Here is a 27,852-nt window from a genome sequence, read left to right on the forward strand (position 1 = left end):
ATGTTATGTAATTATGTTATTTTCTGAGTAAATGTTTTTTATTTTTCTCTGTCTATTGTCTACATTTTTTTTTTAATTCTCTGTTGGGGCAAACGATTTTTAAACAGCAACACGATCAAACGCGATACCAAATTGCAATTAGTCCCAGCACCCGTTACATGTTATTGGACAAACATTTATTTATTTCCTGCTGTTCGGAATTGTTCGATATCGAAAATATTTATCAGACGCCACAATAAAAACCGACGATATTTATCTCCGCCAATACTGACGCATAAAAACAGGAAATAAAAACAGCAATTTTATTTACCGTCGTAATGGTGGCTCGATCCAAATGTAAATTAAAATACCCCGAACGCTCCTGAAAAAAATCATTTAAATAACAGTTTCGATCGGAAAAGGGGGCGGCTACGCCGACGAAGAGTGTATTTCGTGCTCGGCTCGAAATTATTATTTCTAAAAAAGTTGAAAATTTAATTTGACGGAAAGATGCGAGTCAAGGCGAGATTAGGAATGGGCAAAGTGAAATTTAAATTAGATTTCATGTTTTCAATCAATTTTTTTACATTGTTTGATGTTTCTTATATTTTTTTAAATATTTCAATTCGGCCTGGAGTGATGGAATGCTTTGACGTTTGCAATATTCTGGATAATAAACTCTCCGACTGGCTACAAAAAATTTGTGTGAATAATAATTTTAAATGTTTTGTTCGATACCAGTTACCAGTGGGTGAAGATTTCACTTTCGCTCACTGTCTTTACACTTTCTAAGGAGGTATCGAAAAAACCAAATACAGCACTCAGAACGGCCGCTTTAGTTCACTTGAATTGCATCGACCACGCAATTCGCGTGAACGAAAGCAGATTTGTTGAGAAGTTACAAATTAATTTCGGGAACATGTTCCATTCCCGTATCGAGTGTCAACATTGCGGTATTCATTTGAAACGTATCTGTCAATACGTCGCCCAAATCGAATTTCCTCCGCACCGATCCGGTCCTAAATAATAGTTAATTCGGGTATTAATCCTCTGCGATTACGGAAACAACAAACATCCCTTTCCGCTAATATAATCGGTAACGTCGGCTTGGCAGACAACAGACTTCATAAATAAATCTGTCTCATTCAGGTTATATATACGGACGCGGCCTGCACCTGCCATAAATACGGTAATCATTCCCCATAACTAGCCTTGTTAATTTATAGAACACAAACCCTGATTAAGGGCCATAATTAGGGCGCCATTAGAAGTAATTAAGAGATCCCGACTGCGCTCCCGTCCCATCGAGAATTCCCCGCTAAAGTCCACGAATTTATTGCCCCGAAACGTACAGCGAAGCCGACCGATTATTGAAATGCCCTCCGAATTATCCTGAAAGCTTTCGGCGGCGCAACGCATGCACTTGTTTCGCACTAGTTTCCGTTAATCGAGGACTTTTATGGGTTTCGGGAGAATTCCAGGATTAATCTTGTTAATGGCGTTTAATTGCAGACGACATTTTGTGGCGGAATGCGAGTTTGATGCGTCCTAAGGGCTTCGCTTCGTAAGGGGGCGAGTGGGACCGAAAGTGAGTTATGGGGCTGTTTGTGCTTTATGGGCAGTGTCATGGACACCTAAGCAGTCATAATGTGGCGATAAACCATTTTACGGGGGCACAAGGAGGAAGTTTATCAACATTTTTTGAAGCAATTTTGAAGCTTAAAGCTTCGAGTGTTGAGTCAAACATAAAATAAAATTAAATCTCGCGGCCAAACACCTCGTCTAAATTAAAAATTAAAAAATGCTTCGCCTCGTTTTACTCATCTTCACTCTGTTTTGTTGCTCTTTTTATTGCTCCTCTAAAATTAACAGTCCGGATCCTTATTCCTGGTTTTGGGCGGATTCTTTTATTACCTTCAATGGAAACGTAAAAAATGCTCGTTTGATTGTGTTTTTCTGTCTGTAATGATGATTAATTAAGAGGGTAGAAGAACAAAAGGGATTTATTCGTTTCGAACACAATGTATTTGTGTAAAAGAAGGAAATTATGTTTTCGTTACAATACGTAGGCTTTGTCGTATTTATCATTTGGCCGTCAGGCAGTATTTATAATTCCATTCCAGGTCCTGGAATAATATTTTATAACTGTATTACGACCCAGTTTCGCACAAATACGTTTTGTGTTGGGACATGTTAGATGGTTTATTAATTTGGGAATTTTGAAATTTATTTCAACTGTCTCGGACGAGATTTAATAAATTTCACAAGTGTCAAACTGTTTTCTCGCACTCGTGTTTTCAGTATCTTTTATTTCATTTCATTTCATCTTCTATTTCTTAGTCTCCTTTCGACAATACATACAATACAATACATAGTAGATTATATCATTAAGAGTAGAAGTGAGTCTTTTTGTGCCAAGCCCAGAGATTGAAGACCGAAACGCAGCGACTCGTGTTACACCACAGTGGATTTTTTCAGGAGGAATGCATGAAAAAAATCATATTGTACTGTCTAAAATGTTAATTATAAAAAAATATACAGGGTGTTATTGAAAGTTGTACAGATATTTTAACCACGAGCTACTGGCTTCATGTAGAACTCGGAAAAAATAAGTAGTATATAAAATGTTACTTCTGGGCCAGGACATTTGGCGTCTTAAAAAACAAGGCAAAATCTTACAAATTTAGCTGTTTGCCCTAAAGCACACAACCGAAAAGGGCCCAAAACCTCTCAAAAATCATTAATTTTTATCCACCCCAAAAGTTCCCAAATATGAGTAGACCACCAAAGATTGGGCACACGAAAAAACCGTTAAAATCTCCCAAAATAATGGAAAATTACCTCAAGAACGCCCTAAAAAACTAACAAAATACCTTGTTTTTACACACCCCAAAACGGCTTTTTACTTCTGGACCAGGACATTTGGCGTCTTAAAAATCAAGGCAGAATCCTACAAATTTAGTGTTCTCCCAAAGGTAAACATCCGAAAAAGACCTAAAACCTCTCAAAAATCATTCATTTTTATCCACCCCAAAAGTTCCCAAATATGTGTAGGCCACCAAAAGTTGGGCACACGAAAAACAGGGTAGAATCCTACAAATTTACTGTTTTCCCAAAAGTAACCATGCGAAAAAGATCTAAAAAACTTACAAAATGCCTTTATTTTAGACACCCCAAAAATAGCTTTTCCTTTCTGGACCAAGCCAATTGGCGCATGCAAAAATCAATTAAAATTACCTCAAAACAGCTCTAAAACCATTGTCAAATCTCTAGATTTCAGACACCTCAAAACAGCTTTTCATTTCTGGACCAAGCCTATTGGCGCATGGCAAAGGTCTTAAAAATTATTACCAAATAAATTTTGCATACCCCAACTGTATTCAACTATTATATGCACATAAAAAAATACACCTAATTGTTCGAAGTCTACTAAAATATCTGAACACTCCATTATGGATTTTCATTTAGAGATCGCTATTAAAACTTTAATGTTATCGTAAACATGTTCGGTTTGTGTCTTAATTATCAAAAAATATCACACGTATACGACAACGTTAATCAAGCGTTGGGAATTTTAACAAAGACGTGAACGTAAACGTTGTCATGGCATGGAAATATTTGTTTTTGTACTCATAACCTTGAAAGCAACGCTTCCAACATCCAACGCTCGCTCCGAAACGAGTGCTTCCCGGTCGACTCGAATGTAAAAATTGCAAAAAACACTGGCCCTTTGAGGCATTCAAAAAAAAATCTGTCTTGATAATAATAAAATTTAGTTCATAAAATACAACTTCCCTGGGTTTTCCTCCATTAAAAAATTACGGAAAGATTTATAATCGTTGAAAATTGTTCCTACAAAATTCACAAATTATTGCAAAAATTGAAATATCAAGTGAAGCAATTGTTTCCAGTAACCAAATATCACTGTCTACTTGGTTTTATGTTCGTTTATGTTTAATTTATTAAAACCAAACATTTTAATTTAATTTTCGTACAAAAAATATTGTACGAACCACTTGCGTGAAGACATCTTCCGTTCATTCGCGCATTAATTAAAGGCACTCGCTCCTTCGTCGCTCGTGCTTTAAAAAATGCGCTCATGCGGGAACATCGTCTTCCCGCACTTGGTTCGTAAATAACTATTTCAACACCCTGTTGTATGCCGAGCGGAAGAAATACACAGTTGGTCTTTGGTGTTTAATTAATTAATTGTAATGATTATCGAGATTGCACAACACAAAGTAGGAAGATTTCAAATTACAATAATAATGTCGATATTAACGAAGAATAATAGTACAGTCAGCAGTATAGTCGGTATATTATTATATTATGTTATGTCCGATTTTTGCGATGTGATGGTTCTTATATATCAAAAATGTAACAAAGAAAAGATGAAAGGTTGGATGATAATGGTACACTAATATTTGCTAATGAATTTGGGGTTGGTAAATATGAAAATGAACAGTACAAAGTTATAGATAATTAGTAATGAGTCCAATGAGTGAATGATCTTATATCTAGGGTTAGTACAGATGATTATAATGAGTAATAGATTGATGATATTAAAAGGTGCATTAACATGCAACAACCCCAATATTCGACTATGCCTTCATGATAAATCTTGGATTCAGAATATTTACAGAATTAATAAAAATAAGTGCAAAAAACATTCCCCGTTTTCATTCCGACTACAATCCGATCTATTCTTACAGCATCTCCTCTTTCACGACAGCTTATACCGTTTATAGGTGTGTCTATCGAGGAGAATCATCGGCACGACCATCAATCCTGAATTCGTCTTCGACTCATGAGCCTTTGGCGAATCAACAGTTTTCTTCAATACGCTAGTTAATTGTCACAATTATATTCAGCAAATCAGCATTGCTACATCAATAACAGTGCAACAAGCAAAGGTATAAATACAAAAAAATGCTCTTTTTTCACAAAATAAATTTATTAAATGAAGAGAAAGCAAACTCTTATCAGTAAATAACTCAGTCTCAATTTCATAACACCATTCTAACCAGTTCTATCATTTTAGATGAGTTGATATTAGTTCTACAACATGCTTTTCAGGATTAACTTGAATTACATTTTCCCATTTGGATGTATCTCGAAAGACAAGCATATGAGTAGTATAATCACCATCCGCAGCCAGACCTATAAGAACGTAGTTCTCAATTTGAGACTTCAGTACCTCTAAATCTCTGCCAGTGCCAGCTTTACCGCTTGTTCCGTCTTCTGTTTTTTTTTTACCAGGTAGAAGTTCAACTATGTCCTCTGCAGCAGCAAGGGAGCTTTTTGTCTTACATCCAATTTTGCCAGGTTCACCGGTAGCAACAGAATTGTATTTAACTTCAAAGATAATGGCGAACTTATCCTGATGCCCCCAAACATCAATGTAGACAGATCGCCTCTTATTATTATCATCAATATAGTTTACTGGATATTTCGTCGCACCTTTCATATATCCAGCATAAAGCGTTAAGATTGCACATATGTGGGCGCATATTGTAGCTTCGTTTATACACTGTAGAAATTCAAAAATACAATTCAAGTGTTCACAGAGGTTATTTAGTTCGTTGCGAAACTCTGTAGAGTCTAGCGTTGGTAATGACTTGAAGATCTGTCCGCAAGAAGTCAATTTTGATTTAATATCTTTTGGAAGATTTCCATAGTAAAGCATGAACATATTTTTGTAAAGCCTTTTAATTTCCAGATTTGGGATTCTTACATATATCTTTTCGCTCTCTGCAACATTTTCTATTGGTTTCTTTAGACTGTGTGCCAAATAGCCTCGTTGTAAAAAAAAATTGAAAACTGCATTTGGGTCCGGGTCTATTTCCTCACGATACAGCCCGAGAATATGTTGAACATCTACTGCCCGTTGATATTCGATTTCAATGGTACCAGAATCTTCATAAAACAGTTTTTGAATAGCACTCATAATTTCGACAGATTTCCTGAGTACTGACACAAGTTTTCCAGTCAAAAAACCTCCGTCCGACCAAAAACACCAATTTCCAAGATCTCTACCATTTATGTAATTAAGGACGGAGAATAAGCAGTATCTGGCACCTTTCTTGTATTCACCAGAACACGAAGGCTGATAATAGCCGTTGTATTTTGCGTTGATGTCGCTAATTATTTCCTCGGTCTTCTTAGCATCTCCCTCTAAGCCACAGAGTCTCTTCACTAAAGTTTCAACGTCTTGAGCAGTCAACCCGTAATATTTAGAAAATCTCTCGTCGCTCAAGAAGTATACCGGCAGTGTGTTGTCCGTAGGTGACAGTCCAGAATTTACAAGTTTGCAAATGCCAGTAACCAAGGCAGCTTGAAGTTTCAACTGTTCATCTCCTGACTTCAAAATCGAACATATCACATCAGTGATAGTAGTTCCTATATCACGTACTTGTTTTTCAGAAAGCTCACGCTCCATGGCGGCTACACAAGGCTTGTCAACTTCATCTACCAAAAACACTGGTTTTCTATCCCAATGTATCCTCAAGCTCGTAATCAAATTCTGCAAACCAGTGATCACATCATCTACAGAGAGATTCTTAAGGTCAACATCACTGTAGTTGATCCAGTCTGTACATGTTTGTTTCAAACGGACATGTTTCGACTTACCAGATTGAAATTCTTTACTATTTTTAAGGTAATCGTTTTCCTCATAACCCTTCCTCACTTGCCGAGCGGAATAATATATTGCTCCTGACTTATTTTCAGCTCTACAGTCTTTGAAATTGAATAAAACTACGGGATGCCGCCCAAAATGTTGGATGACAAATTGTTCCCGTTTTACGATTAAACATTCTTCATATTTTCTGCCCTCAAACTGTCTAAGAAACACTTTCATGTTCTTTGAGGGATTCGATCGAAGATCTTCCATTGTTGGGTCCTTTGCAACATCTTCCTTTGTCTTTGTATTTTTATCTTCAATGTCGCAGAATAAACGAATCATATCAAGGTTTAGAGTTTTGCCAAATTTTGATGGTGCTAACATCATAACGTAGGCTGGCTCTTCCTGTAGTAACTCCTCTATGAGCATTGTTCTATCCACAAATCCGTCCATCTTGGCAACATTTTCAAAGCTCTGAGCATTTACGTTGATTACAGTTAGCTGTGAAAGAGAAGCAGCATTACAGTTACCAATTAGCACAAACCGTTAGGAAGACGAGTTGAAAATTTTATGTTGATAGATGAAGTTATACCTTGTTGGAAGCTGATTCTGGGATTGTTACATCGTCAGTCTGAGTGTAAATGTCTTTCTTTGGTGAAATCTGCATGTGAAAACAAACAAAAGTTAATTACTTTGAACTGGAAAATAGTGTAGTGGTACGAAAAAAATTGGAATAAATGTACTTACCTTCGACATGTTTGCAACTGAATTTACGTCGTCTGCCAGCTTCTGCCGTTTACAATCAGGTGAAGACATCAAGCTGCAAACAGATTATAGTAGTAAATATCGTAGGTATACTGGCAAAAGGCATTAAGTCAAAATTTAAGTAGTTAATTAATTTAATTTTTTGTTTCAATGTTGATGTTGTAATTTTATTCAAAGATTGATAACATATTGGTCTTCATATTAATACGTTTTTTGTTCGACACTGTCAGAATTTGAGAATTTTCTCCTGTGTGAACGGATTTTGATGAATTTGACAACTTGTCAAAACGAAACGTCAAGCTAATTTTAAACATTTTCAGCCATTTGGAGTCTTTGGGGGGGCTCGTCGAACAAAAAAACGTTGTATTCAACTCGTTCTTGTGTAATTTGCGCTTTTTTGGCACTCGTGGACCTTTAAAACTCTCGTTTCACTCGAGTTTTAAACTGGCCCACTCATGCCAAAAAAACCCAAATTACACACGAACTCGTTAAATAAATAACTATTAAATTGTATTTAAAAAAATTATTAGGAATTTTATATAGTTACTAAACATTAAAATCGAAATATCTCAAAATCAAGTTTTTTGACTTAATGCCTTCTGCCTGTAAGCCCACGATATATTAGTGTGTAAAATCATGTTGATTAAAAGTATTAAAATACAAAGTCAAAACAAAACTATTCAATCAGAGAATTTGATGGCTGTTAATCTTTCTAATATTAGTCCCTTTTTTAGTAGTTTTTATACTTTTTTAAGTTAAGCGCAAATTCCTTCTTTAGAAAATATTGGTTTAAAATCATCACAAGATTTAATATCTGTAATTGATTTATTCATGTATTCTGCCTTTTATGAAATTATCTACAAAAACGTGTTATAAATAAGAATAAAAGAATAAAGAATTAAAATAATTCTTCTCAATGAATTATCATTTATTAATTCCCCAGGACGGCCAAAAAACAAATCTTATTTACTGTCTCAATGGTTTCGAGGTTGTTTCGTTGACAAGAGTTTAAAATAAAACAGAGAAGTATTAGAATTTATGCAACTTAGCAATCTGTTGATATCTAGTTTGGATCGACGGCGACGCTGCACAAAAAATCCGCGTCCGGATAATCGAGGTCCTACTGTATGTATTATTTCAATTCCAGTCTCGATGTGTAGGTATGTACTACCCAATCGGACACTAATCTCTTTCACTGAGACTACTAATAGGTAATATAACAAAAAAATTTACAATAAATTAAAAAATGACCAATACTAAAGAGAACAAAATTGTAGCAGAATATTATACACCATTAAAAACAAGACAACCATCTGAACTCCAGCAATTTAAAAATAGTTACAAATCTTTTACTCAAGATAAAAAACTAAATATACCAAAAAATATCAATGAAGTAACTCAAATGAGAAATCGTAATTTTGCCATTGAATACCTCAATTCGACTGTAAATAAAAAACTAACAAAGACGGAATTTTGCAAATCTAAAAATATTTCCAGAAATTCCCTTAATATGGGGCTAAATTCAGTTGGCATAAAGATTACATGTAAAACGAGAACAAATGAGAACAAACGGGAACAATCCGGAACAAAATACAACAAATCGGAACAATTGGGAACAAAAGAGAGAAAAAGTAAAATAAAAAGTAAAAAAATATTCGATAATGTAGAACACAAAGCAGGTAGTCGCAAACATATAAGTTTAGATGAAGAAGCAGATGAATTAATTAGTAAATCTTTAGAAACTTTTCAGTCATAAATGGACAAACTAGTTTCATACATTCCCAACGATGAGAAAGAAAAATGGAAAAAAGATTTAAAACCTATTATTACTGAAATAGACAGATTAGAAGATGGAGCAAAAATAGTTGGTTTCAAACAAGAAGTTGTAGATAAATATATTGCAAGAAAAACAGCTAATTTATTCCTTGAACAATTAATTATGACTGACTGTGAACTAGAGTCCGCTAATAATAAAATAGATGAATTGGAATATAAATTAGATAACTACAATAATTACGATCCTAAGAAATTAGCAGAACTAAGAAACAAAACAGTAGTAATACCATCAAACATCGATGATGTAAAGAAAAGAACTTTGAAAATATTTGAAAGACATACTAAAAATATGAGAGCAATAAATGAAAATATTCAAAAATTGTAAATTAAATGGAAAGTACTGTATTCAAGAATTTGAATATATTCAATGAAGAATATCCAAAATTCCGAAAAAAGTTTTCAAGTCTCATTTAACAAGTTAATAAATTAAAAATTATTATTTTTGTTCTTATGTTTATTATCGTAATTGTAATTATTGTTTTCTTAATTTATTACTTCAACACTAATAAAAAATAGCGGTATCTTTTATCATCTTTCCAACTTAGAGACTTTTTCTTTACTTCTTCAGTAAATATATCATGTTTATGACTCCTGATCACTTTCTGTCTATGGAAGTATTCTTTTTGATTAAACAAGCAATTTTTGTAATCTTCAAAACTTATTTCTTTTTTCAATACTGTTTTCTTAATACCTTTTAATTTTTTCGAAACAGAATTTTCGGTTCTGTAACTGTACATTTTTGACCTTAAACCTATGCATTCTAATATCTTAATACCATTCAATTCATCTTTGAATTTCCCTATTACTTTCTTATTTTTATCAGAATATAATGGATGATCCTTTGGATAATCAGATGTATCAAAATAGTCGGGATTGTTTTTCATAAATTCATAGAAATCGGCATTTTTAATCTCATATATAAAGCTATCAGTGTCTCCATAAAGAAGTTTTACGTTTTCATTAAATTCTTTTTTAATTACATTGTAATGGAAGTTATACATTAACAATTTCGATAAATCTAATACAGCTTGCCCAATATAAATTGGTTTATTAAACAATACTTTCGTTTTATAATTGTGAACTGCTGCCAGGTGTTTGCTAAATATAGTTCTGTGTTTAAAATTAGGTTTGTTTATCGCTTTTTGTAATTTTTCTCCATCACAATATAACTTAATATTTTGTTGGTTTCTAACAGATTGCATAGACTTACCATATGGGGCATTAACCATTAATTTCCAGAAATCTTTTTCAAAATCATTTTTCGCCTTTTGTCTTTGTCCAGTATTAAATTTTACATATGGTGCTATGAAATTTGACTGAGTAAATTTTATACCTCTGTGAACCTTTGTTATTCTAATACCTAATCTTTTGTAAAGTTTTAATGTTTCGTAATGAATTATATAATTTTTCTTATCATAGAAGTGACAAAGTAGTTTTTCTACTTTTCCGCCAGGAGGAATTCTACTTTCCGGAGCTAAAGGAAGATCATTGAATTTGTTATGAATAGCTAAGTCTACTGGAAATGCTAAATCGACTTCCAAAACATAACCCGTATCACTATCTGATACCAATATACCGTCGACATTTTTAATTTCATCACAAGTCAACCATTTAAAGTCTTTTTCTGGTAATTTCTGAGATAAAGCCCATCCATATAGATTACATATTAGCATCTATATAGATAATCTGAGTATTTTCATTTGCTTGCGAATACCTGTTACTACACTGTGAAATACCTCCTCTAATTCCCTTTTCAAAAAACAAATACATTTCATAATCAGTTAATAATTCCAACTCCACTGAAGTATATTTGAGCATACAGTCCCAAGCTAACCCCGGCGTTGTATAATACCAAACAGGATCGAGTCCATAACTCTTTTCCAAACATAAGTCTCTAAAATTTTCAAATACATCAGTTAACAGCAAAACATCTAGTTTTAAGTATAAATCATGCCATTCACCCAAGTTTTTGATTTTAAAATGTTTCCATACTTTCACTGCATGTTTGAATTCTTCTTGAGAAATTCCTTCTTTTGTGAGCGAAGAATAAAATTTATCTATTGATGGAAGTTTTGTTTCAGAAAATTTCTCAAAAGAATCCATGTATTCATAAGGATATATTCCTTTTCTAATTATCTTGCTTTTTCCTTTCCTAAATAACACATCTAATTCGTTATTTGAAAAGTATTTAATTATTTCTCTCAACTGACTTGATTCCAGATTAGATGACAAATTGTCTAGGCTACTTGCTAAAAATCTAAATGAATCGATAAATCTCAATTCGATATATCCATTATCATCCATTCTTAAAATTTTACTGAAAGAAATATACTTGTCTTCGTTATTAGGTATTAATTTCAATTGACTTTTATCTTCTCCTAGATTTTTTATAAACAAATGACAATCGTAAGAACTTAAATTATGAAACAAAATTGGAATAAACAATGGTTGCCTATATTTCAAATTGCATTTTCTACAAGCAGCTCCCCTATATTTTCCAGTGTAGTGATCATGATCTCTTACTTTTGGATTTTCTATAGAAAACACATTTTCACAAAGATAACAAATTTTTGTTTTTTCATATTCTTCTAGTTCGATATCTTTTATGGGTTTATTTTCTTTTAATAACTTATATATTGTTCTGGCATGTTCAGTTATTCTTTTTATAAAACGTTTATCACTTTCCTCTCTTCTGTAAATTTCCAATGGGTTATCAATATTATTATAAGCACTCTTAATGTATAATCCATAACCACAGGGAACATGAAATTGTGTTTTATGAGTATATGATGATTCAGGATTTGGTTCGCATGTATGAATAGGTTTCAGAATAGATTCAAAATCAGAATAAATTACATACGGATGTCTTAACATTCTTTGAATATTTTTAAATTTTAATACATTATCATCAGGCATGTTCGGAACACATGGTTCATTACTAAAGCACACATTTTGATGTTTCTTTAAAGCATCTTCAGTTCTAGCGGAGTAGTTTAAACATCTTCTACAGAAATATTTTTTGCTTCTATTTATTTCCAACTGATCATTTAACAATCGACTCAAATTCTTGATCCAACAATAATGATTGTTGTCTTTATTTCCAAAGTATAGTAAGTCGATATTCATTTCATAAAATCGCTTCTTATTATGATACAAAGGATAAAATATTTGTTCTTCGTAACTAAACACGGTAACATTAATTTTATTATGTGATTCAAATTTAGGTATGTCCTGGATTTTTACAGGAAAATTTATTCCTTCAAAATTTAATTCGTTTATATATTCCGGCTTCTTTTGCTTGATGTAAACAGGATATTACGCTGTACATAAAGCATTTGTTATCGTTGTTTTTAACATTAACGCAAGCTTTTTTATCTTTAATCCACTTGGGTAATTCTACATATGAATTTCCGCTTAAAGGTGTATATTTGTTTATATTAATGCGCAAATGATTTATATTTTTCAGAGTCCATCCAGATCCTTTTTCTTGTAGTTCATCACATCTTGATATAAATAAATCCTTTTGTTCATCCCAGTATTCCTCCAAGGCGTCTTTTTCTCTTAGTATAACATTTGGTAACTGAAATTTATGTATCATTGTGAAGTCTTCATTTTCCAGCTTCATAAACTCACATTCCATCTCTAGATTGGTTTTAATATTTTTATGGAGATTTAAAGCATTTATAATTATTTTAATAGCCTTTTCTTTTATCATATCCATGTATGTTTCCATATCTATACCTTCTTCTAGATTATTATGTTGATACGTTAATAATCTTCCCTTAAAAGCAACCTGAACTAAAATAAAATCTGGCTCTGGATTATGTCTTGCTTTATGCAACTGCATTCGACTTTCCTTAATATACTTTCCACATTCATCACATTTGATCTTTCTTACTCTTTCTTTTTTTGGTTTAGAAAATATGGCATCAGAAATATTTCCAAGCTCTTCTTGTTTTCTCTTTTTATTTTTAATTGCTCTTCAGCATTAATAATCTCGTTTATCAATTCTGCCTTATTGTATCTTTTAATGTATCTTATACCTAAGGATTTTGCCATATTACGTAATTCGAGCAAACGACGACTATTCAAATCATGTTTTAATTTATGCAAATGTATTCGAGTTTCCTCGATATATGTTCCACACATATCACATTTTATCTTTTTTACTCTATTTTTTTTTTTGGTTTAGCAAATATATCGTCATCAAACTGAAATGTTTTTAGATTCTTTTTGTTTTCTTTCTCTTTATGGAGCTGCATTCGGGTGCTTTTGATATATTTTCCACATATGTCACATTTGATTTTCCTAACTCTCTTTTTCCTTGGTTCAGCAAATAAATCATCATCAAATGAAAATATTTCTGAATTCGCTTCGCTCATGAGGACTCTGTCCGAATTCCGCAAAGGAGGCATAACTGATTTTTTTCCGTTTTTTATTTTCTTATGTAATTGCTCTTCAGCTTTAATAATAGCTTTTATTAAGTCTGCTTTATTATATTTTCTAATATATTTGATGTCTAATGATTTTGCAATATTAAACAGCTCAGATAAACGAAGATTACTTAAGTTCCTTCGTTCCATTTATTATAGGAAAAAATCTAACAAACAATTTTTAGTAAATAAATAAATTCAATCCATTTTTATGCAAATCTGTTTTTATATGCCTTTTAAAATTAGTTCTAGTGTAATATCTACCACAATCACATAATAAACGAGTAGAATTAACTGCTTTTTTACATTGTTTACATGTTTTTTCATATTTATTTCTATAGTTATAAAAATCATCTGGACATTTTAATTGATACTGTAATGTAATATTACATAAAGTTAAATTTTGATTAGTGAAATATATAGCCAAACACTTGCAACCTGTACCGACTTTGTAATAGTTTTATTCTAGTTATTAATTACTACCATGTTTTGGACGCGAAAACAAAGTTTTTCTTTATGACATTAGAGAATTGGCGAAAGCACGAACGCACGTACGTAACGTAATTTTTTAGTGTTTTATTATGAATTTTAACTATAAAACATTTTCTTCTTGAAGTTTTTTTTAATTGGAACTAACAATCTCAGGCTTAAACGCGTTTTATTAAATGCCATTCATAAAGCTCGATTTATAAACTTGAAGTTGCCGTTGCTGTTGGCAGTTGCAGTTGCCGTTCAATGTTAAATATTCAAGAAAGGTAGGAATCATTTATATCGGCTGTTGACGTTGCCGTTGGTCGTTCGTTTGAAGTCGGCTGGAGTGCGTTCATAAAGAAAAACCTGTGTTGGAGTGTGTAAAAGTAATGCGATGCGTTTTGACGTCAGAGCGTAGTGGGAGCGTATGTACATGCGTACGAGAGTTTGGATTATGAACGAGTGACAACAGAGCGAATGTTAACCATTTGCCTGTGCCATTTGCAACTTAACCTCCAAAATACACAAACAGAGAGTCTTACTTCGTTAATTTTGAATTCCATATTTTCGTGATTCATGCAACTCATCATAATTCACATTTAGCCGTGAGAAACCACGTGCGCCAAAAGCATTAACCACCATAACAATCATATGTTTTGCAAAGAATATGTTTTGCGCATGCGGAGCGTTTTTCGCCGGTGTCGAGAAAACGGCGATTCTGGTGCGCTCTGTGTAATTTCCAATTGCATTTATGAACGCTTGGGTTGTGTAGATATGACGTCATATTGTGCTTTTATGAACGCCTCTGTGTGAATTTCACACACAGAGCGCGCTCGAGCTACGTTTATGAACGCAGCCCTGCAGTTCGCAGATGGCCAACTTTTAACTTTCGCTGTTGCCGTTCGTGTATCAACCAATGAAGAAAGAGATTTTAAGCACGTGGTTTTTTCAAAAATCAGCTGATCAACTTATGGAATTGTTGTCACATTGGTGTGTTGCAGCTTGTAGTTTTGTGTATTATTAAGTATTATAAATTACTATACTAATAAAATGAACGGAGATGAAATTGATCACGATGACATCACCTGTCACTTTGATACCGTAACAACGACCTCCAACTGCAAGTTTATAACTACACTCGACCGGCAACGTCACCAACTGAATTGCTAACGTCAATGGGAACCGCAACGGCAACTTCAAGTTTATAAATCGAGCTTTAAGCTTGTTCACCTAATAAAAAAGCAAAAACGTAGAAAACCTACGGTACGTCATACGTGCGTTCGTGTTTTCGCTAATTGTCTATTGAAAAACGATTACAACAAAAATCACGTTCGTGGGTCAGGATTCTTTAGGCACAACCGTTGAAAATGAACATAAAGTCTGTCTCAATTCTAAATTTCCACCAACACTGCATTCTACGTTGGAAATACAACCGGCAACACTGTTTGGTGAAAAATGCATCAGATTGTATTTGTTAGGTTATCTGTCAATTTCAGTTTTTACAACTCAAAATTTTAGAATAAAGGAAAAGAACGGAAACCTTTTTTAAAATGCAGCAAGTAAGTAGGTAGAAAATCAAATTCTAAAAGCAAAATAAACTTATGAACTAATTTTAATGTTTTCGAATCATGTTTATAAGATAATTATATTGCCAACTTTGGTTATAAGAATCCCCAATTTAGAAATATTTTTATTTTGCCAACATAATGCAACAGGTGGTGGAAATTTAGAATTGAGACAAACTATACTAGAGAGTTTTCGCGTTACGTTCCGTTAAAATAACCGGTACGCTGTTCCCGAGCAATTACCGTAACCCCTATTTCAAAAAACGGGCGGCAACTAATCAGTTACGCTATTGCCTAGCAACCCCGGCGTTAGCGTACACGGTAATCTGAAAAACGTAACGCGAAAACTCTCTAATGTCAGACGAATTACATTTAGTAAATATCAAGACATTGACTTACCTATTAAAAACGATTGGAGAGCTATCTGTTCTGGGGCTGTGATGCAAACGCCACTGCTGTATCAACTGTCAACTGTCTACGCGATCGACAAGTAAAAAGCCAAACTGAATTATCGACCGAAACAGCGCCGCGCGCGATCCTGGTCTAGATGGCGCCATCGATATTATCGTTTTGCATTAAACTTTATTATAAAAAAATGTAAGCTTTTTAATATCACAAATACAAAATTTAAAAAAAACTCAATGTTAGTAAGTTGTGTTACAAAAGAGGTTTTAGGTCTTTTTCGGATGTTTACCTTTGGGAGAACACTAAATTTGTAGGATTCTGCCTTGATTTTTAAGACGCCAAATGTCCTGGTCCAGAAGTAAAAAGCTGTGTAAAAACAAGGTATTTTGTTAGTTTTTTAGGGCGTTCTTGAGGTAATTTTCCATTATTTTGGGAGATTTTAACGGTTTTTTCGTGTGCCCAATCTTTGGTGGTCTACACATATTTGGGAACTTTTGGGGTGGATAAAAATTAATGATTTTTGAGAGGTTTTGGGCCCTTTTCGGTTGTGTGCTTTAGGGCAAACAGCTAAATTTGTAAGATTTTGCCTTGTTTTTTAAGACGCCAAATGTCCTGGCCCAGAAGTAACATTTTATATACTACTAAAATATCTAAAAAATTCTATGTCAAAAAATAAAATGACATTTATTTTTTGAGCTACAATTTTTTTTAATTGCTTTTAGTTTTCTACGTTGTCCTACAACCTCGTAGGTAAAATTTCGGCACATTTTAAAAATACACCCTGTATATCATATTTTATAAAACGTACACCAATGCGGTTTCCTTGTTTTAAAGCATATTTCCTATAGGTTACTTCGCATTGGCGTACATTTTATAAAACATGATATACAGGGTGTATTTTTAAAATGTGCCGAAATTTTACCTACGAGTTTGTAGGACAACGTAGAAAACTAAAAGCAATTAAAAAAAATGTAGCTCAAAAAATCAATTTTTTGATATAGAATTTTTTAGATATTTTTTCCGAGTTCTACATGAGCCAGTAGCTCGTGGTTAAAATATCTGTACAACTTTCAATAACACCCTGTATAATGACTTCTCTCTTTTTAGACCCAAACAGCCCCTATTTAAATGTCAAGCAGCAGAAGAAAACTTTCGGTGGTCGACGACCCTCCCTTCCCCTATATTTAGCGCATCCGTGATATTAATAAAAGGGTCCGGACCGCCTCACCCTTTTCATTTTCTTGTCGGAAAGATAAAATTTTATTCGGCACATCGGCATTTATTTGTTTTCATCTGTGAGGCAAAAACGATTCTCACGCTTGACTAAACAGGAAACGGTCATGTGGACGGGATACCTTTCCACTTTCTAAATCACTGGTCGGAAACGTTCCATAATAATTTTTAAAAACAGATTCCCATATAATTTAATTGATTTTCCGACGGCCCGTTTCCTCCTCGGATTTATCCGGTTCCGCACCACCCGCTCCGCCTAGCTTTTCCCCAAACAAAAATTATCTCTAAAGCGACAGCTTTATTGCCCCACCAGGTCGCAGAAGGGCGCATCACCTCGGCAAGTCAGATCCTGCAAAACCTCGCAACAGAGAGAAAGAGTTGTCGTTTTTGGACAACGTCCTGTGTCTAAACCGGGCTGCGCTCGCGGGTGGAAACGTCCCACTCGACGTTTATGGTTGTGGATTTTATTTCAAACTCGGACCCTTTGTTTGTTGTGGATGGGAAGCTGCGATCGCCAAATCCCGAATTTACATTTAATGAATATTTTGATCGCAACGCCTCAGGTTTAATTCCAACTGATGCGGTGTTTGCTCCACACATCAAACCTCACGGAACAATTTCTTTTTGGAAGTTAATTAACTCCGGTCTTGTACGTTTTGGGGGATTACGTTTGCGCTAATTTAATTTGAGCTTGTTGCGAGTCGTGTCTTTTCGAAAATCTTGTCTAGTGCTCGTCTAATTAACGCCGGAAGTGGGGCAGAATCAATATTTGCTTTAATTACAACGTAATACACTTCAATCGGGCCGCCACTTTTTCCTTCTCATATTTTATAATGGAATTAAGCCGAAAATCAAATCAGCGAGAAATTGGATGGGTCTGATCGATCATTATCCTTTGAACAGGACTCGGATCGCTTCGTTAATGCACGCCGGCTAATTATCAAGGAATTTTATGGAATCCGGAGGCTCGATCTTAAAATCTCTCTTTTGTGTTCGCTCCAAAAAGCTCATTTTTTATTTTACTTTTTCTTATATACAGGGTGTATCCGAAATACGTGTGTCAATTTTAACCTGTGGAAGAACTCGCCAACTTATGAAACTTTTCTCTATAACTGTATAGTTGAATAACTTCAAAGAGCATGAAAAAGAGTGAGAAATATTGCCGAGGAAATTCTTAAAAGATAATATAAAAGATATTAATAAAATTTATTACCATTATTATTATAAAAGTGTCATTCTTGACAGTCGTTTTTTTGTGAAAATTGTACGTCAGAGGCAATAGTGCGCAACAATTGCTTCAGAACGAAATTTGCTGAAAAACACTAAATCGTAAAAAAGCGCCAGCTCTGGGAAAAAAAAATTGTTAATCAGCACGAGCTAATGAGATTATTGATCACCGATCCCTAGTTGACCTTTCGCCGTGGTCGTCACCAATCTCATCGGAAACACGCATGAAAATCATTTTTACTGCACTCGTAAAAAATGTTTGGAGCCTCGAAGACACCTTCTTCCAGACTGGCTTTTCCGACGCCATGTCCTTGCCCAAAAAACACAATTTTCTTCAGCGTCTCTAAATCCACCGCGTCTGGTGCCTGGCAACGTAATTCATGTTGTTCGCTGGAATTTTTCTTCTGGTTAGAACGATCCAATCTCGTCTCTCGCAGCAAACCCGACACACCTTGGCGCATCTCATAATAGGACCAGCTGACAACCAGACGGAGCGCGCTCGCACGCGAATCGAGCACCCTCGTGACGAAAGAGCCAGCTGAGAAGAGCCTCCGGTCCATCGGCACGTTTGCGTCGAAATTACGACGCTGCAATTTGTCGGCAATCGCGGATTTTCTTCCATAATCAAGACGCAAGGAAACGAAAGATAATGCACCCTAATGAACATTCTCTCATCGTAATGAACCATTTAAGAGTTAAGCGTTACGCCGAAAGGTGATGCCGTCATAATCCGACGTCTGTCCTCGTCGGTGCTGGACGCCAGAAAGAGACGCTCGGGGAGACCTCCCCGAGATTAAACACAGAGAGTACTAAGTGATTTTTGCCGCAAATTCTGCAATTAAGAAGTTGCGCCAAAGCGGCGCCAGTCAAATATGAGACAAGTTTTTCCCTAATTATCAAAGAAGAGATCACAAATTCTCAAATCTTCACTTCAACAGTTGTCAGCAAAGCGATTGCAGTAATAATAATCACCGTTTGTGTATTGTTGGTTGCCCGACAAAAAGCTTTGTATGCAACCAACAATGTCTGCGCGTATTATTGGTTGGCCAGGATACGCTTTGTGCATTGAAGATTGCCGACGGAGGAGTCAAACGCCGCTCCCGCAAATATTATCTATTTGAAGTGTTGTGTTATGTGACTGAATAAACTCCGGGCAACAAATGTTTGGTATCAACTCTCCGGCTTGCTTGTTTACACTGTCTAATCTACATTCCGCAGTGCACGTTCCAGGATTTGTTTTACGTTGTTAATGACGAGACGATCGATATTTGAAGGTCTTTTATGAAAAAGTGTAGCCCACATGTAGGAGATGCAGAGAACTAGTCATGTGTCCAATTTTAATGATACGATTTCAAAGAATAATGAACACAAAGGGAAATTCCACGATGAAAAATTCACTTCTGAGACGTAATTGCGAGAAAAAATTGTCTGTGACGTCGAGGTTTCGAGACGGGGAGCGGTTTTTTTCGTTAGAATAATCATTATCGAGGGAGGCGATGCCGAGATTTAACACATCAGTAGCAATTATTAAGTATTCTTCAAAAAATTCTAAATCCTGAAGAGAAAAATGTTCTTCATGTTGTTGGAATGTGCAGAAATGGCGTTTTTTTAAATTGTTAATTATTCGAATTTAAATTAATCAGGCTGTAGTAAGTCACAGTACATAATAAGTAAAGAATAAAAAATGTGACATGAATAAACAAGCTGTGAAAAGATAAATTTGAGCAAGCTGTTACAATGCATTCGCTTTTGTAAAACAATGTAAAATTAGACGCAATGAAAAACAAATATTTTACTAGTAAATGGCGTTCCTTAATTATGGCTTCAGCTTAAAACAAGCGGTTTCTGTCACTAAGATAAGCTAAAAACTTTTCATAAAACACGTTCCAAAAATATGTACATATTTAAGAAATGTGAATCTATTAAGACTAAAACTTCTGTATCACAAATAAATAAATTGACACCGCGATGATACGGAAGCCATAAAAAAAATCAAATCCAAATTATATGTTGTAATTCCTAATACCAAGCGATCAAAAAGAAAACAAATCAAGGGTGCTACTTCACTTTTGTTTTTTCGAAAAGTTTGTCTGAGTCTTGACTCGTACAGATATGCATAACTGCTATGCACAATTGTTTTATTGGTTGCCTACCTCTCGAAAAATTAATTACATATTAATTAATTAATTAGATGGTATAATAGCTATTTATGCAACGAGTTGCAAAATGAGTGTCTTTTTTGCACTAGACATGACAATTGGACCAAGAGTGTCAACGAGTGGTCCAACATGTCGTGTGCAAAAAATAGCCATTTTGCTACGAGTTTCATACAAGATTTTCTAATTTAGTTACGAAAAGCACACATTCTAATTAAAATCCTGTTTAAATCTGCTATTTCAATAATTTTCCGGGATAATAATACTAATGTCACCTTTTAACACTATAGTGATAATATAATGTCACTTTTTAATACTAGTGATAATATAATGTCACTTTTTAACACTAGTGATATTATAATGTCACTTTTTAACACTAGTGATAATATAATGTCACTTTTTTGACTAGTTATTAAATGAAGCACGTTTCGCAACTAAAATGACATATCACAATGATTACTTTTCGTAACTGAATTAGAAAATAGCTATTTATGTAACCAGTTAGGAAATGCGTTATTTTGTGTAAAGAGTGGAATATTTGCGGGACGAGCGCAGCGAGTTACACAAAATTGCATCTCCTAACGTGTTAAATACAAGATTTTTTCTAATTTTGACAAAAAAAAAAGTTTCTTCAAACGAAGTAATGAATTTCATTAATAATAAATTATTATTATGTTAAAATATCAAGTAGGTAAGTAGGCACGGTTATTTTGCTTAAAAACAAAAAAATATGACAGTGTCAACTGGTGATACAATAAATTTTTCCTAACCAGTTAGGAAAGATTTTACTTTTCGTAACCAGTTACGAAAAGTGTGACGTTTCCAAACGTCAATTAATTTTGAAAAGTGTCACTTTATATGTCAAAATTAGAAAAAAATGATATGCTCACTCAGGTTTGTAGGGTTTTTAGAGCCATTTCGTTTCCTGCAAATTTTTTTCATTTGAGTCATCAATAGCAAAGTTATAGCGTGGGCCGTCTTTTTTAAAGGCAGCCTGTGTAAAATAAATAAGTTTAATTGGAAGTGGTACTTTTGTGATTTCACTTTAACTTCGATAATTGCCAATTTGTAAATCAAAACCACCAAACAATTGTTAAATCGTAAGTGTTGGATAAGTTAAAAAATATTTGTCAGACTGCACAACTGAAATCTAAAAACGTATTTTACAGAGATATTTCGTTGATGTTTTAGCTATTGGATTATGGGGAGGTAAAAAAGGAATTTTATGTTTTTATCTGAAAAGCAAACGTAAGAATGATGAAATCATAAATTACAAGAGCAGTAAATTTTTGTGTAAAATATTTACACATAATTTTACGGAAACAGCAACAGAGAAATTTATATGTTTCTATTTCCGATAGCAGCTTTAATAATGGCCCTTAAAAATGTGTTGCAAAAATGGTGGATGCGCCGGGAAATACTTTAATTCCGGTTGTAAAGTACATGATGTCTGCAATTGCTGCATAGAATTTTGCTGGTGGAAAAAAATCAATTTCAAAATATTACTGACAAACTAATTGTACATGTGGAATTCACTGGACAAAATTACAAATGTTAAATATCGTTCTCATAACTTTACTACTTCATTACCCCATAAAAATATTTTGTTTGTTTTTACCTCGCACGTTCTAACCAAACATCAAATTTTCATGTGCCAGAAGTAATCACAGTATTACTCGTAGTATCAATAAAACTGGAACGATTAGTGTAAACAGCAAACCAAATTAACCGCTTGTCAATGTTTAACTTTATTTATCTGCTATCAACGCGTACTGTTTAACTTTATGCCACTCATTTGAATGCCGTAATGATATACTTTACGGTAGTGTGTGGGAAAGTGACACTTTCAACTTTAGCTCTGATTTCACAGATATCAAAACTCCAGTAGTCGCATCTGTGCAATCTGGATTTCTGAGGAAATACTTTCGTGGTCTGTACGTATAGATTGTTTTTGCCAGTGATGACAGAAGCGTAAAAAAAATACGCTATTTTTCTCATTTACTAAACATTTCTTGCTATAATAAGTGATACTAGATAAACCATAGTAGATAAACTTCATATTACGATATTCGATGATGTCGTAAAATGACACATTACAATACAACATCGTAAACGACGATTACACTACTTGTTCCCTTTACGTCATGACAAAAAGTCGAGGGTGACAGTATCACCTGCAAAGGTACTGCACTTTTGGACTGCTCTGTTATTCATAAACTGGAAACGACAGGCTGTCACCAACAACTACAAAAACATGCAATATGCGCGGTTCAAAGAGAATTCGAAACGATTTGCAAATTGGATAATTATTACCTTTCGTGCAATTCCCAAATCGCTCCATCACCACTCTACAAAACTAGCCCTTTTACGAATTGATCGTCTATAACGTATGCAGCCCTCGGACGTATTTCACACGTGTACGAACCACCTGTCATTTCTCTTGGCGTTGGCAATTTCCTGTGGATCCTCCCGCACACTTACCCGTGTCCGATAAATCCTCCCCATTACGCTCGCATATATTAATCATTTTTATACGTTGGAGAGATTTGGAATTACACCACATTGTGGTCGTTCCATCTCCATATATCGTGGGAGCGATTTCGAATATCCGTCGTGGCTTTAACGTGGCCATAAAGAAGTGGGCCAGACGAGAGCCGGTTTGGGCCACTTCCAACTGGAGACTTTATGTATTCATGTATTTGGGAGAATGCGGTGACAAATGGGACTTGGCGCGGTCGGCACGCTTATACAGAGTGTTCAGGTGGAAATAATGCTCTGTCGTAAGTCTCAACTTATTAAACAACAAATTCCGGTTCGTGAAACGCATTTGTTTTATTGCACGAGTGGGCCAGCAGCTACATCTACTTTACCAACTTCCGTTTTTCTTTTCTTTTTAAATTGCACTTCGGAGAAACTACATTTTTTTGCTTGAAATGTCACAACAACAAAATAGTACCCCACAAGATTTTTCTATCAAATCAAATAACCACAAATGTATGATATATTTACAGATAACTCTCTCCCTTTAAAATTCATATGTATGTATCCCTTGTCGCTTTATAACTAAAGAATTACTCAACAGATTTTGATGAAATCTTTGCCAACAGTTAGAACGTTTCTTTAACTTAAGTTTTAATTCATAAATCATCCACGACCTTGCGATGGCGCTGAGTAGTAGCGAGAAAAAGATGAAGCAATTTGGAGAATTTTTGTATGTTTAAAATGAATATAACTGCGTTTCATATAAGAATACTTCTAATTTCATCTTCATTTGAGGTTTTTGATATTTGACACACTTTGACAGCGTTGTATCTCCGGTGAAGTTTTTACCAAAGAAAGAGAAATAGAATAATGGAATTGCTAAATATTGTTCATCGGATTAGACCCAGTTGTGAACATGATTTTTTCGTTGTTTATCGAGGGTGGGCCTTTCCGCAGAATAAACCCGCCTAACGAGTCGACTTCCTCTGAAGATTAACCGGTGAGACAGTGGGGCGGAACATAATTTAAATACAGAAGGAAAAAAGTAAACACCTTTAACAGGGCTAATCAAATTAGATTTAAGAAGCCAGTCTGCCGTGAAACGTTTTACTTCAGGCGACGTAGTCGCAGCGTAAGTTAATATCCTAGCGGTGGGTTGCTTTCCTCCCTTTTGCATGCCTCGCCCTTCAGGGACGCTCGCCTGTTTGTAATTAAGTTTCGAAGATTTTTAATTTCCTCCAACCAAATAAACTGCACCTCGACGGTCAATCGACCGGAGAGATTTTTTTAATTAGGTAAAAGCCAAACCTCAACCGAAATGTGACCCGGATTGTTACGGTAATGGGATTTTTTCTCTTAGGGCGTCCACTAAGAACACTTCATTGCCTTTTGCCGTCTCGGGGCAATGGTCCGTGGCTGTGATGCCTGTTTACGGCGACAATATGGGACCTTCATTAACTGTAAAGACGCAACGACTCCATATTCAATATCTGGGGGATTTATGAGTGCTTTCGGCCGACTCCCCAGAGCTGGATAAACTTTTGTCGCCCCTCCATAAATAGCTCGCCCATGGGCGTAAATACGCTTTAACGACACATGGTGCTAAACAAACTTTGCAAACTCGTTACTGATGACGAACGCTCCCACTCCGATCCAGATCTTTATTGGGGCTCTTTGTTCCGTTGCAGTTTGCCTTTTAATTAACAAAACGGAAAAAATCGCAGTCGCATTGTCGCACGCTCAAGCGGAATCAAAAGCTCTAATTGTGTCTCTTTATTTGTCCAGAGTCAGGTTTTCGTTGTGCATCGGTTTTTGAACGCACCCTAACGAGTTCCGGTACAAAGAGCACGTCAGCCATTGTTAATATTTGCATGTTGCCAAACGGGACTATTGATCGTTGCATATGTGCCCCAGTGAATCTGCCACTGTGTTGATGCAATCTGTTGTGGACAATGCTTAGAAAATTTCATAGAGCTTGTGGGATCATATTCAATTTCAAGCCTCAGCTGTGTTCGCTATTGGAGAGTGGCCAACCGGCGAGATTTACTTTGCTTTCGGAATCGTACAAGGGGTTTGTCGCCACTTAAGTAATAAAGTAGCCCTCATCACAATAAAATGAAAAAAAAAACCGATCCAACAATTTTTCATAATTTAATAAATTTTCAAGTCTCTAGAATTTCTGCCAGAGTTCTGAAAATTCTTTCCCAACTCTCATAATTCAAGAACGTTTGAAGTTTAGTTTATTTTATACATGCAATATTTTAAAAACGTGTGTGTAAAGCACTACATATTTTTCACAAGTGGGAAGTTTACACACACGAGAGCGGCGAATAGAACAGTATTTTATGTATAAGTTGTAAAGTGAACTAAAGTGTAAAATATAATTTCCCAAACTGTAATTTTTTTTAATGGCGGTTCGGAAGAAGCTTTTATTATTCATCTACGCTTTGCTAAACGTGTTACTGAAAAATTGCAAATAGAATTTTCAACAAGATCCACCTGATAAACTGGTTAATTAAGTTTAGTCACATTTGTATTTGCGCAGCAAACAAAATTTTTATATAGACATTTAACCTGTTCAAATATTTATAAAATAAATTTGAGCCTTTGCACGAGGGAATGAGCACACAGCGGAAAATAATTTCGAATGAAAACAATCTTTCCCGAAAAATATTCGATCTGACAAGGACCCATCCGGGGCGTAATTCATTTGAGCAAACGTCATAATTCCTGATTTATGGCAATCGACTGTTCGAAGAGGATTACGGGCGCGGACGTCGAATCAATGCGGTTATCGGCCACTAACAATAGACATAAGTGATGAAGATTGACAGATAGTGATGGTGCTAGATCTTGTCACAATATGCCCATTGGTCGGGAATGAACGCGTCAGCAGAAGGACTGAAACCGACAAATGGGATAAAAATAATTCAATTTTTGATTCGTCAGTCGGTATCGCAGCTACAAAAAGTTATCAACAAAATGTTTTCCGTCTTTTCCTTCTACAACTATCTTAAAAAATGTTTGGTAACGAAAAACTATAAATAAATTTTATTTAACCCAAAAATTCACAAATGGTGGATGCGCCGGGACAATTAATTACTAAAAATAAATTAATTTAAAGTTTTGCCTCATCATTTTCATTAAACATTCTTGAGAAATAATAAAAAACGATGTTTTACAACACCCGATGATTTAATTTCTTCGATACCTCCCTAGAAAGTGAGTTTGTATTCATAGTTACCAGTGGATGAAGGTTTTCCTTTCATTCACTTCACTTTCGCTCATTGTTTTTCGCTCACTGGTTTTCATTCACTCACATTTTTTAGGCAACATTTGGTACCTCGCGGCACTTGCCTCTTCCAGGACATCATAACTCTTCATCATCCATCTTCCCCAATTTCTACAACGTGCAGATTCACGTTACAGAACTTTGTTTATTTTGTATTTTATTTTTTCCATAGCAAAAGATCCGTCCAAAAATGTGATTTATTTTTATTTAAAATTTTGAACACAAATTTACAGACTCATTTTCTAAGGAGGAATCGGATAAAAACAAATACAGCACTAGAGAGTAAGGCCGCTTCGTGGACGAATACGCAATTCGCGTGAACAAAACCTTTGCCTTCCTCACTCTTACTGTAAATACATAACTATTTTATGTCAGCAACTCATCATGTTTATTTTTTTCATTTTTGACATACATAAAAAATGCGAATAGAAACTCCCTCGTGACATATTCATCTTACTGTTTAATTCAAAATAGATGTTTAAATATAATTATTTGTGTAACAAGGGAGGAAATGACATTTTACTGCAGATATATACATATGCTTTTTTATACCTCTTTTTACTGAAAAAAAAAAATACACAAAGTACCTCAAAATTAGAGCACACTTGCCATTGGCAATTTTATCCATTTTCAAAAAATTTTAGCAATTTTTTTATGGTATGTTTTTTGGATTCAAAACTCGTCTCACTCAAACGTAAAATTGTAATAAAATCACAAAGCAAACTCTTTGGAAGCAAATCTTTCATCATAATTGTCTGACAAAGAAAACACACCCATTTATTGCCCTTTCAGCCATTTCCAAACACAAAATCCGTTACATAATCTATTCTCAGACGAATTTATGAAAAACTTGGCCTCCCAATTTCACTCATGGTTGGATTATTTCCTCTCCTCGCCGCACAGGACCTTCTCCTCGAGCAAGCCATTAAGTTATATTTATTCACGACCACGCCGAAGAAGGTCGTAAAGGTGGGCGTCGTCGATTTCAAAAGCGGAAATTACACGGAATCGGGTGGTCCGTTCGCAATCAATTGTGCCATTTATGCACGAAGGGGTCACTCTTCGGGAACTGTCGTGGCTTATGCGTGTCGCGTCTTCGCCCTGCGGTGATCGAGGCAATTTTTTGCGGCAAAGACCGATCCGCCCGTAATTAAGGTGGCGGCGAAAGGCACCCTAACGAGGAATGTGCTTTCGTTAGCTTCCGCCGGCGAGATTCGGCGGTGTCGCTACGACGTAGCCGGGCGAAATAAACTCGCTTTTTGCCGTTCCGGAAAAGCTCTCTTTAAGCTCAAAATAAATTCGCAATTTTAAAGCCATACTTAGAAAGTTTCAAATATTGAATCTGGCCCCGGGCCGGAAAAAAGTAGCAATGCTTTATTGGATTGTT

General features: G+C 34.9%; 1 protein-coding gene across 4 annotated transcripts in view; it reads right to left on the reverse strand.

Annotated features, from left to right (window-relative positions):
• The window catches only part of LOC138125100 (uncharacterized), an 87,433-nt gene that overhangs the window by 33,316 nt on the left and 26,265 nt on the right, over positions 1–27,852 (reverse strand). Inside the window, exons 1-4 of one of the 4 annotated variants that reach the window (XM_069040376.1) lie at positions 16,071–16,153; positions 7,349–7,421; positions 7,194–7,262; positions 4,898–7,102 (exon numbers count right to left, since the gene is read on the reverse strand). The exons of 2 other annotated variants lie outside the window; for them this stretch is intronic. In XM_069040376.1, the coding sequence (XP_068896477.1) occupies positions 5,012–7,102; positions 7,194–7,262; positions 7,349–7,417 (2,229 nt within the window). In that variant the 5' untranslated portion in view covers positions 7,418–7,421; positions 16,071–16,153 and the 3' untranslated portion in view covers positions 4,898–5,011. Of the gene's footprint in view, positions 1–4,897; positions 7,103–7,193; positions 7,263–7,348; positions 7,422–16,070; positions 16,154–27,852 lie in introns of those variants that run through there. One more of the 4 variants, XM_069040379.1, reaches the window with a different exon arrangement.

This window comes from Tenebrio molitor, chromosome 2 (genome assembly GCF_963966145.1).
Source record: "Tenebrio molitor chromosome 2, icTenMoli1.1, whole genome shotgun sequence".
NCBI lineage: Eukaryota > Metazoa > Arthropoda > Insecta > Coleoptera > Tenebrionidae > Tenebrio > Tenebrio molitor.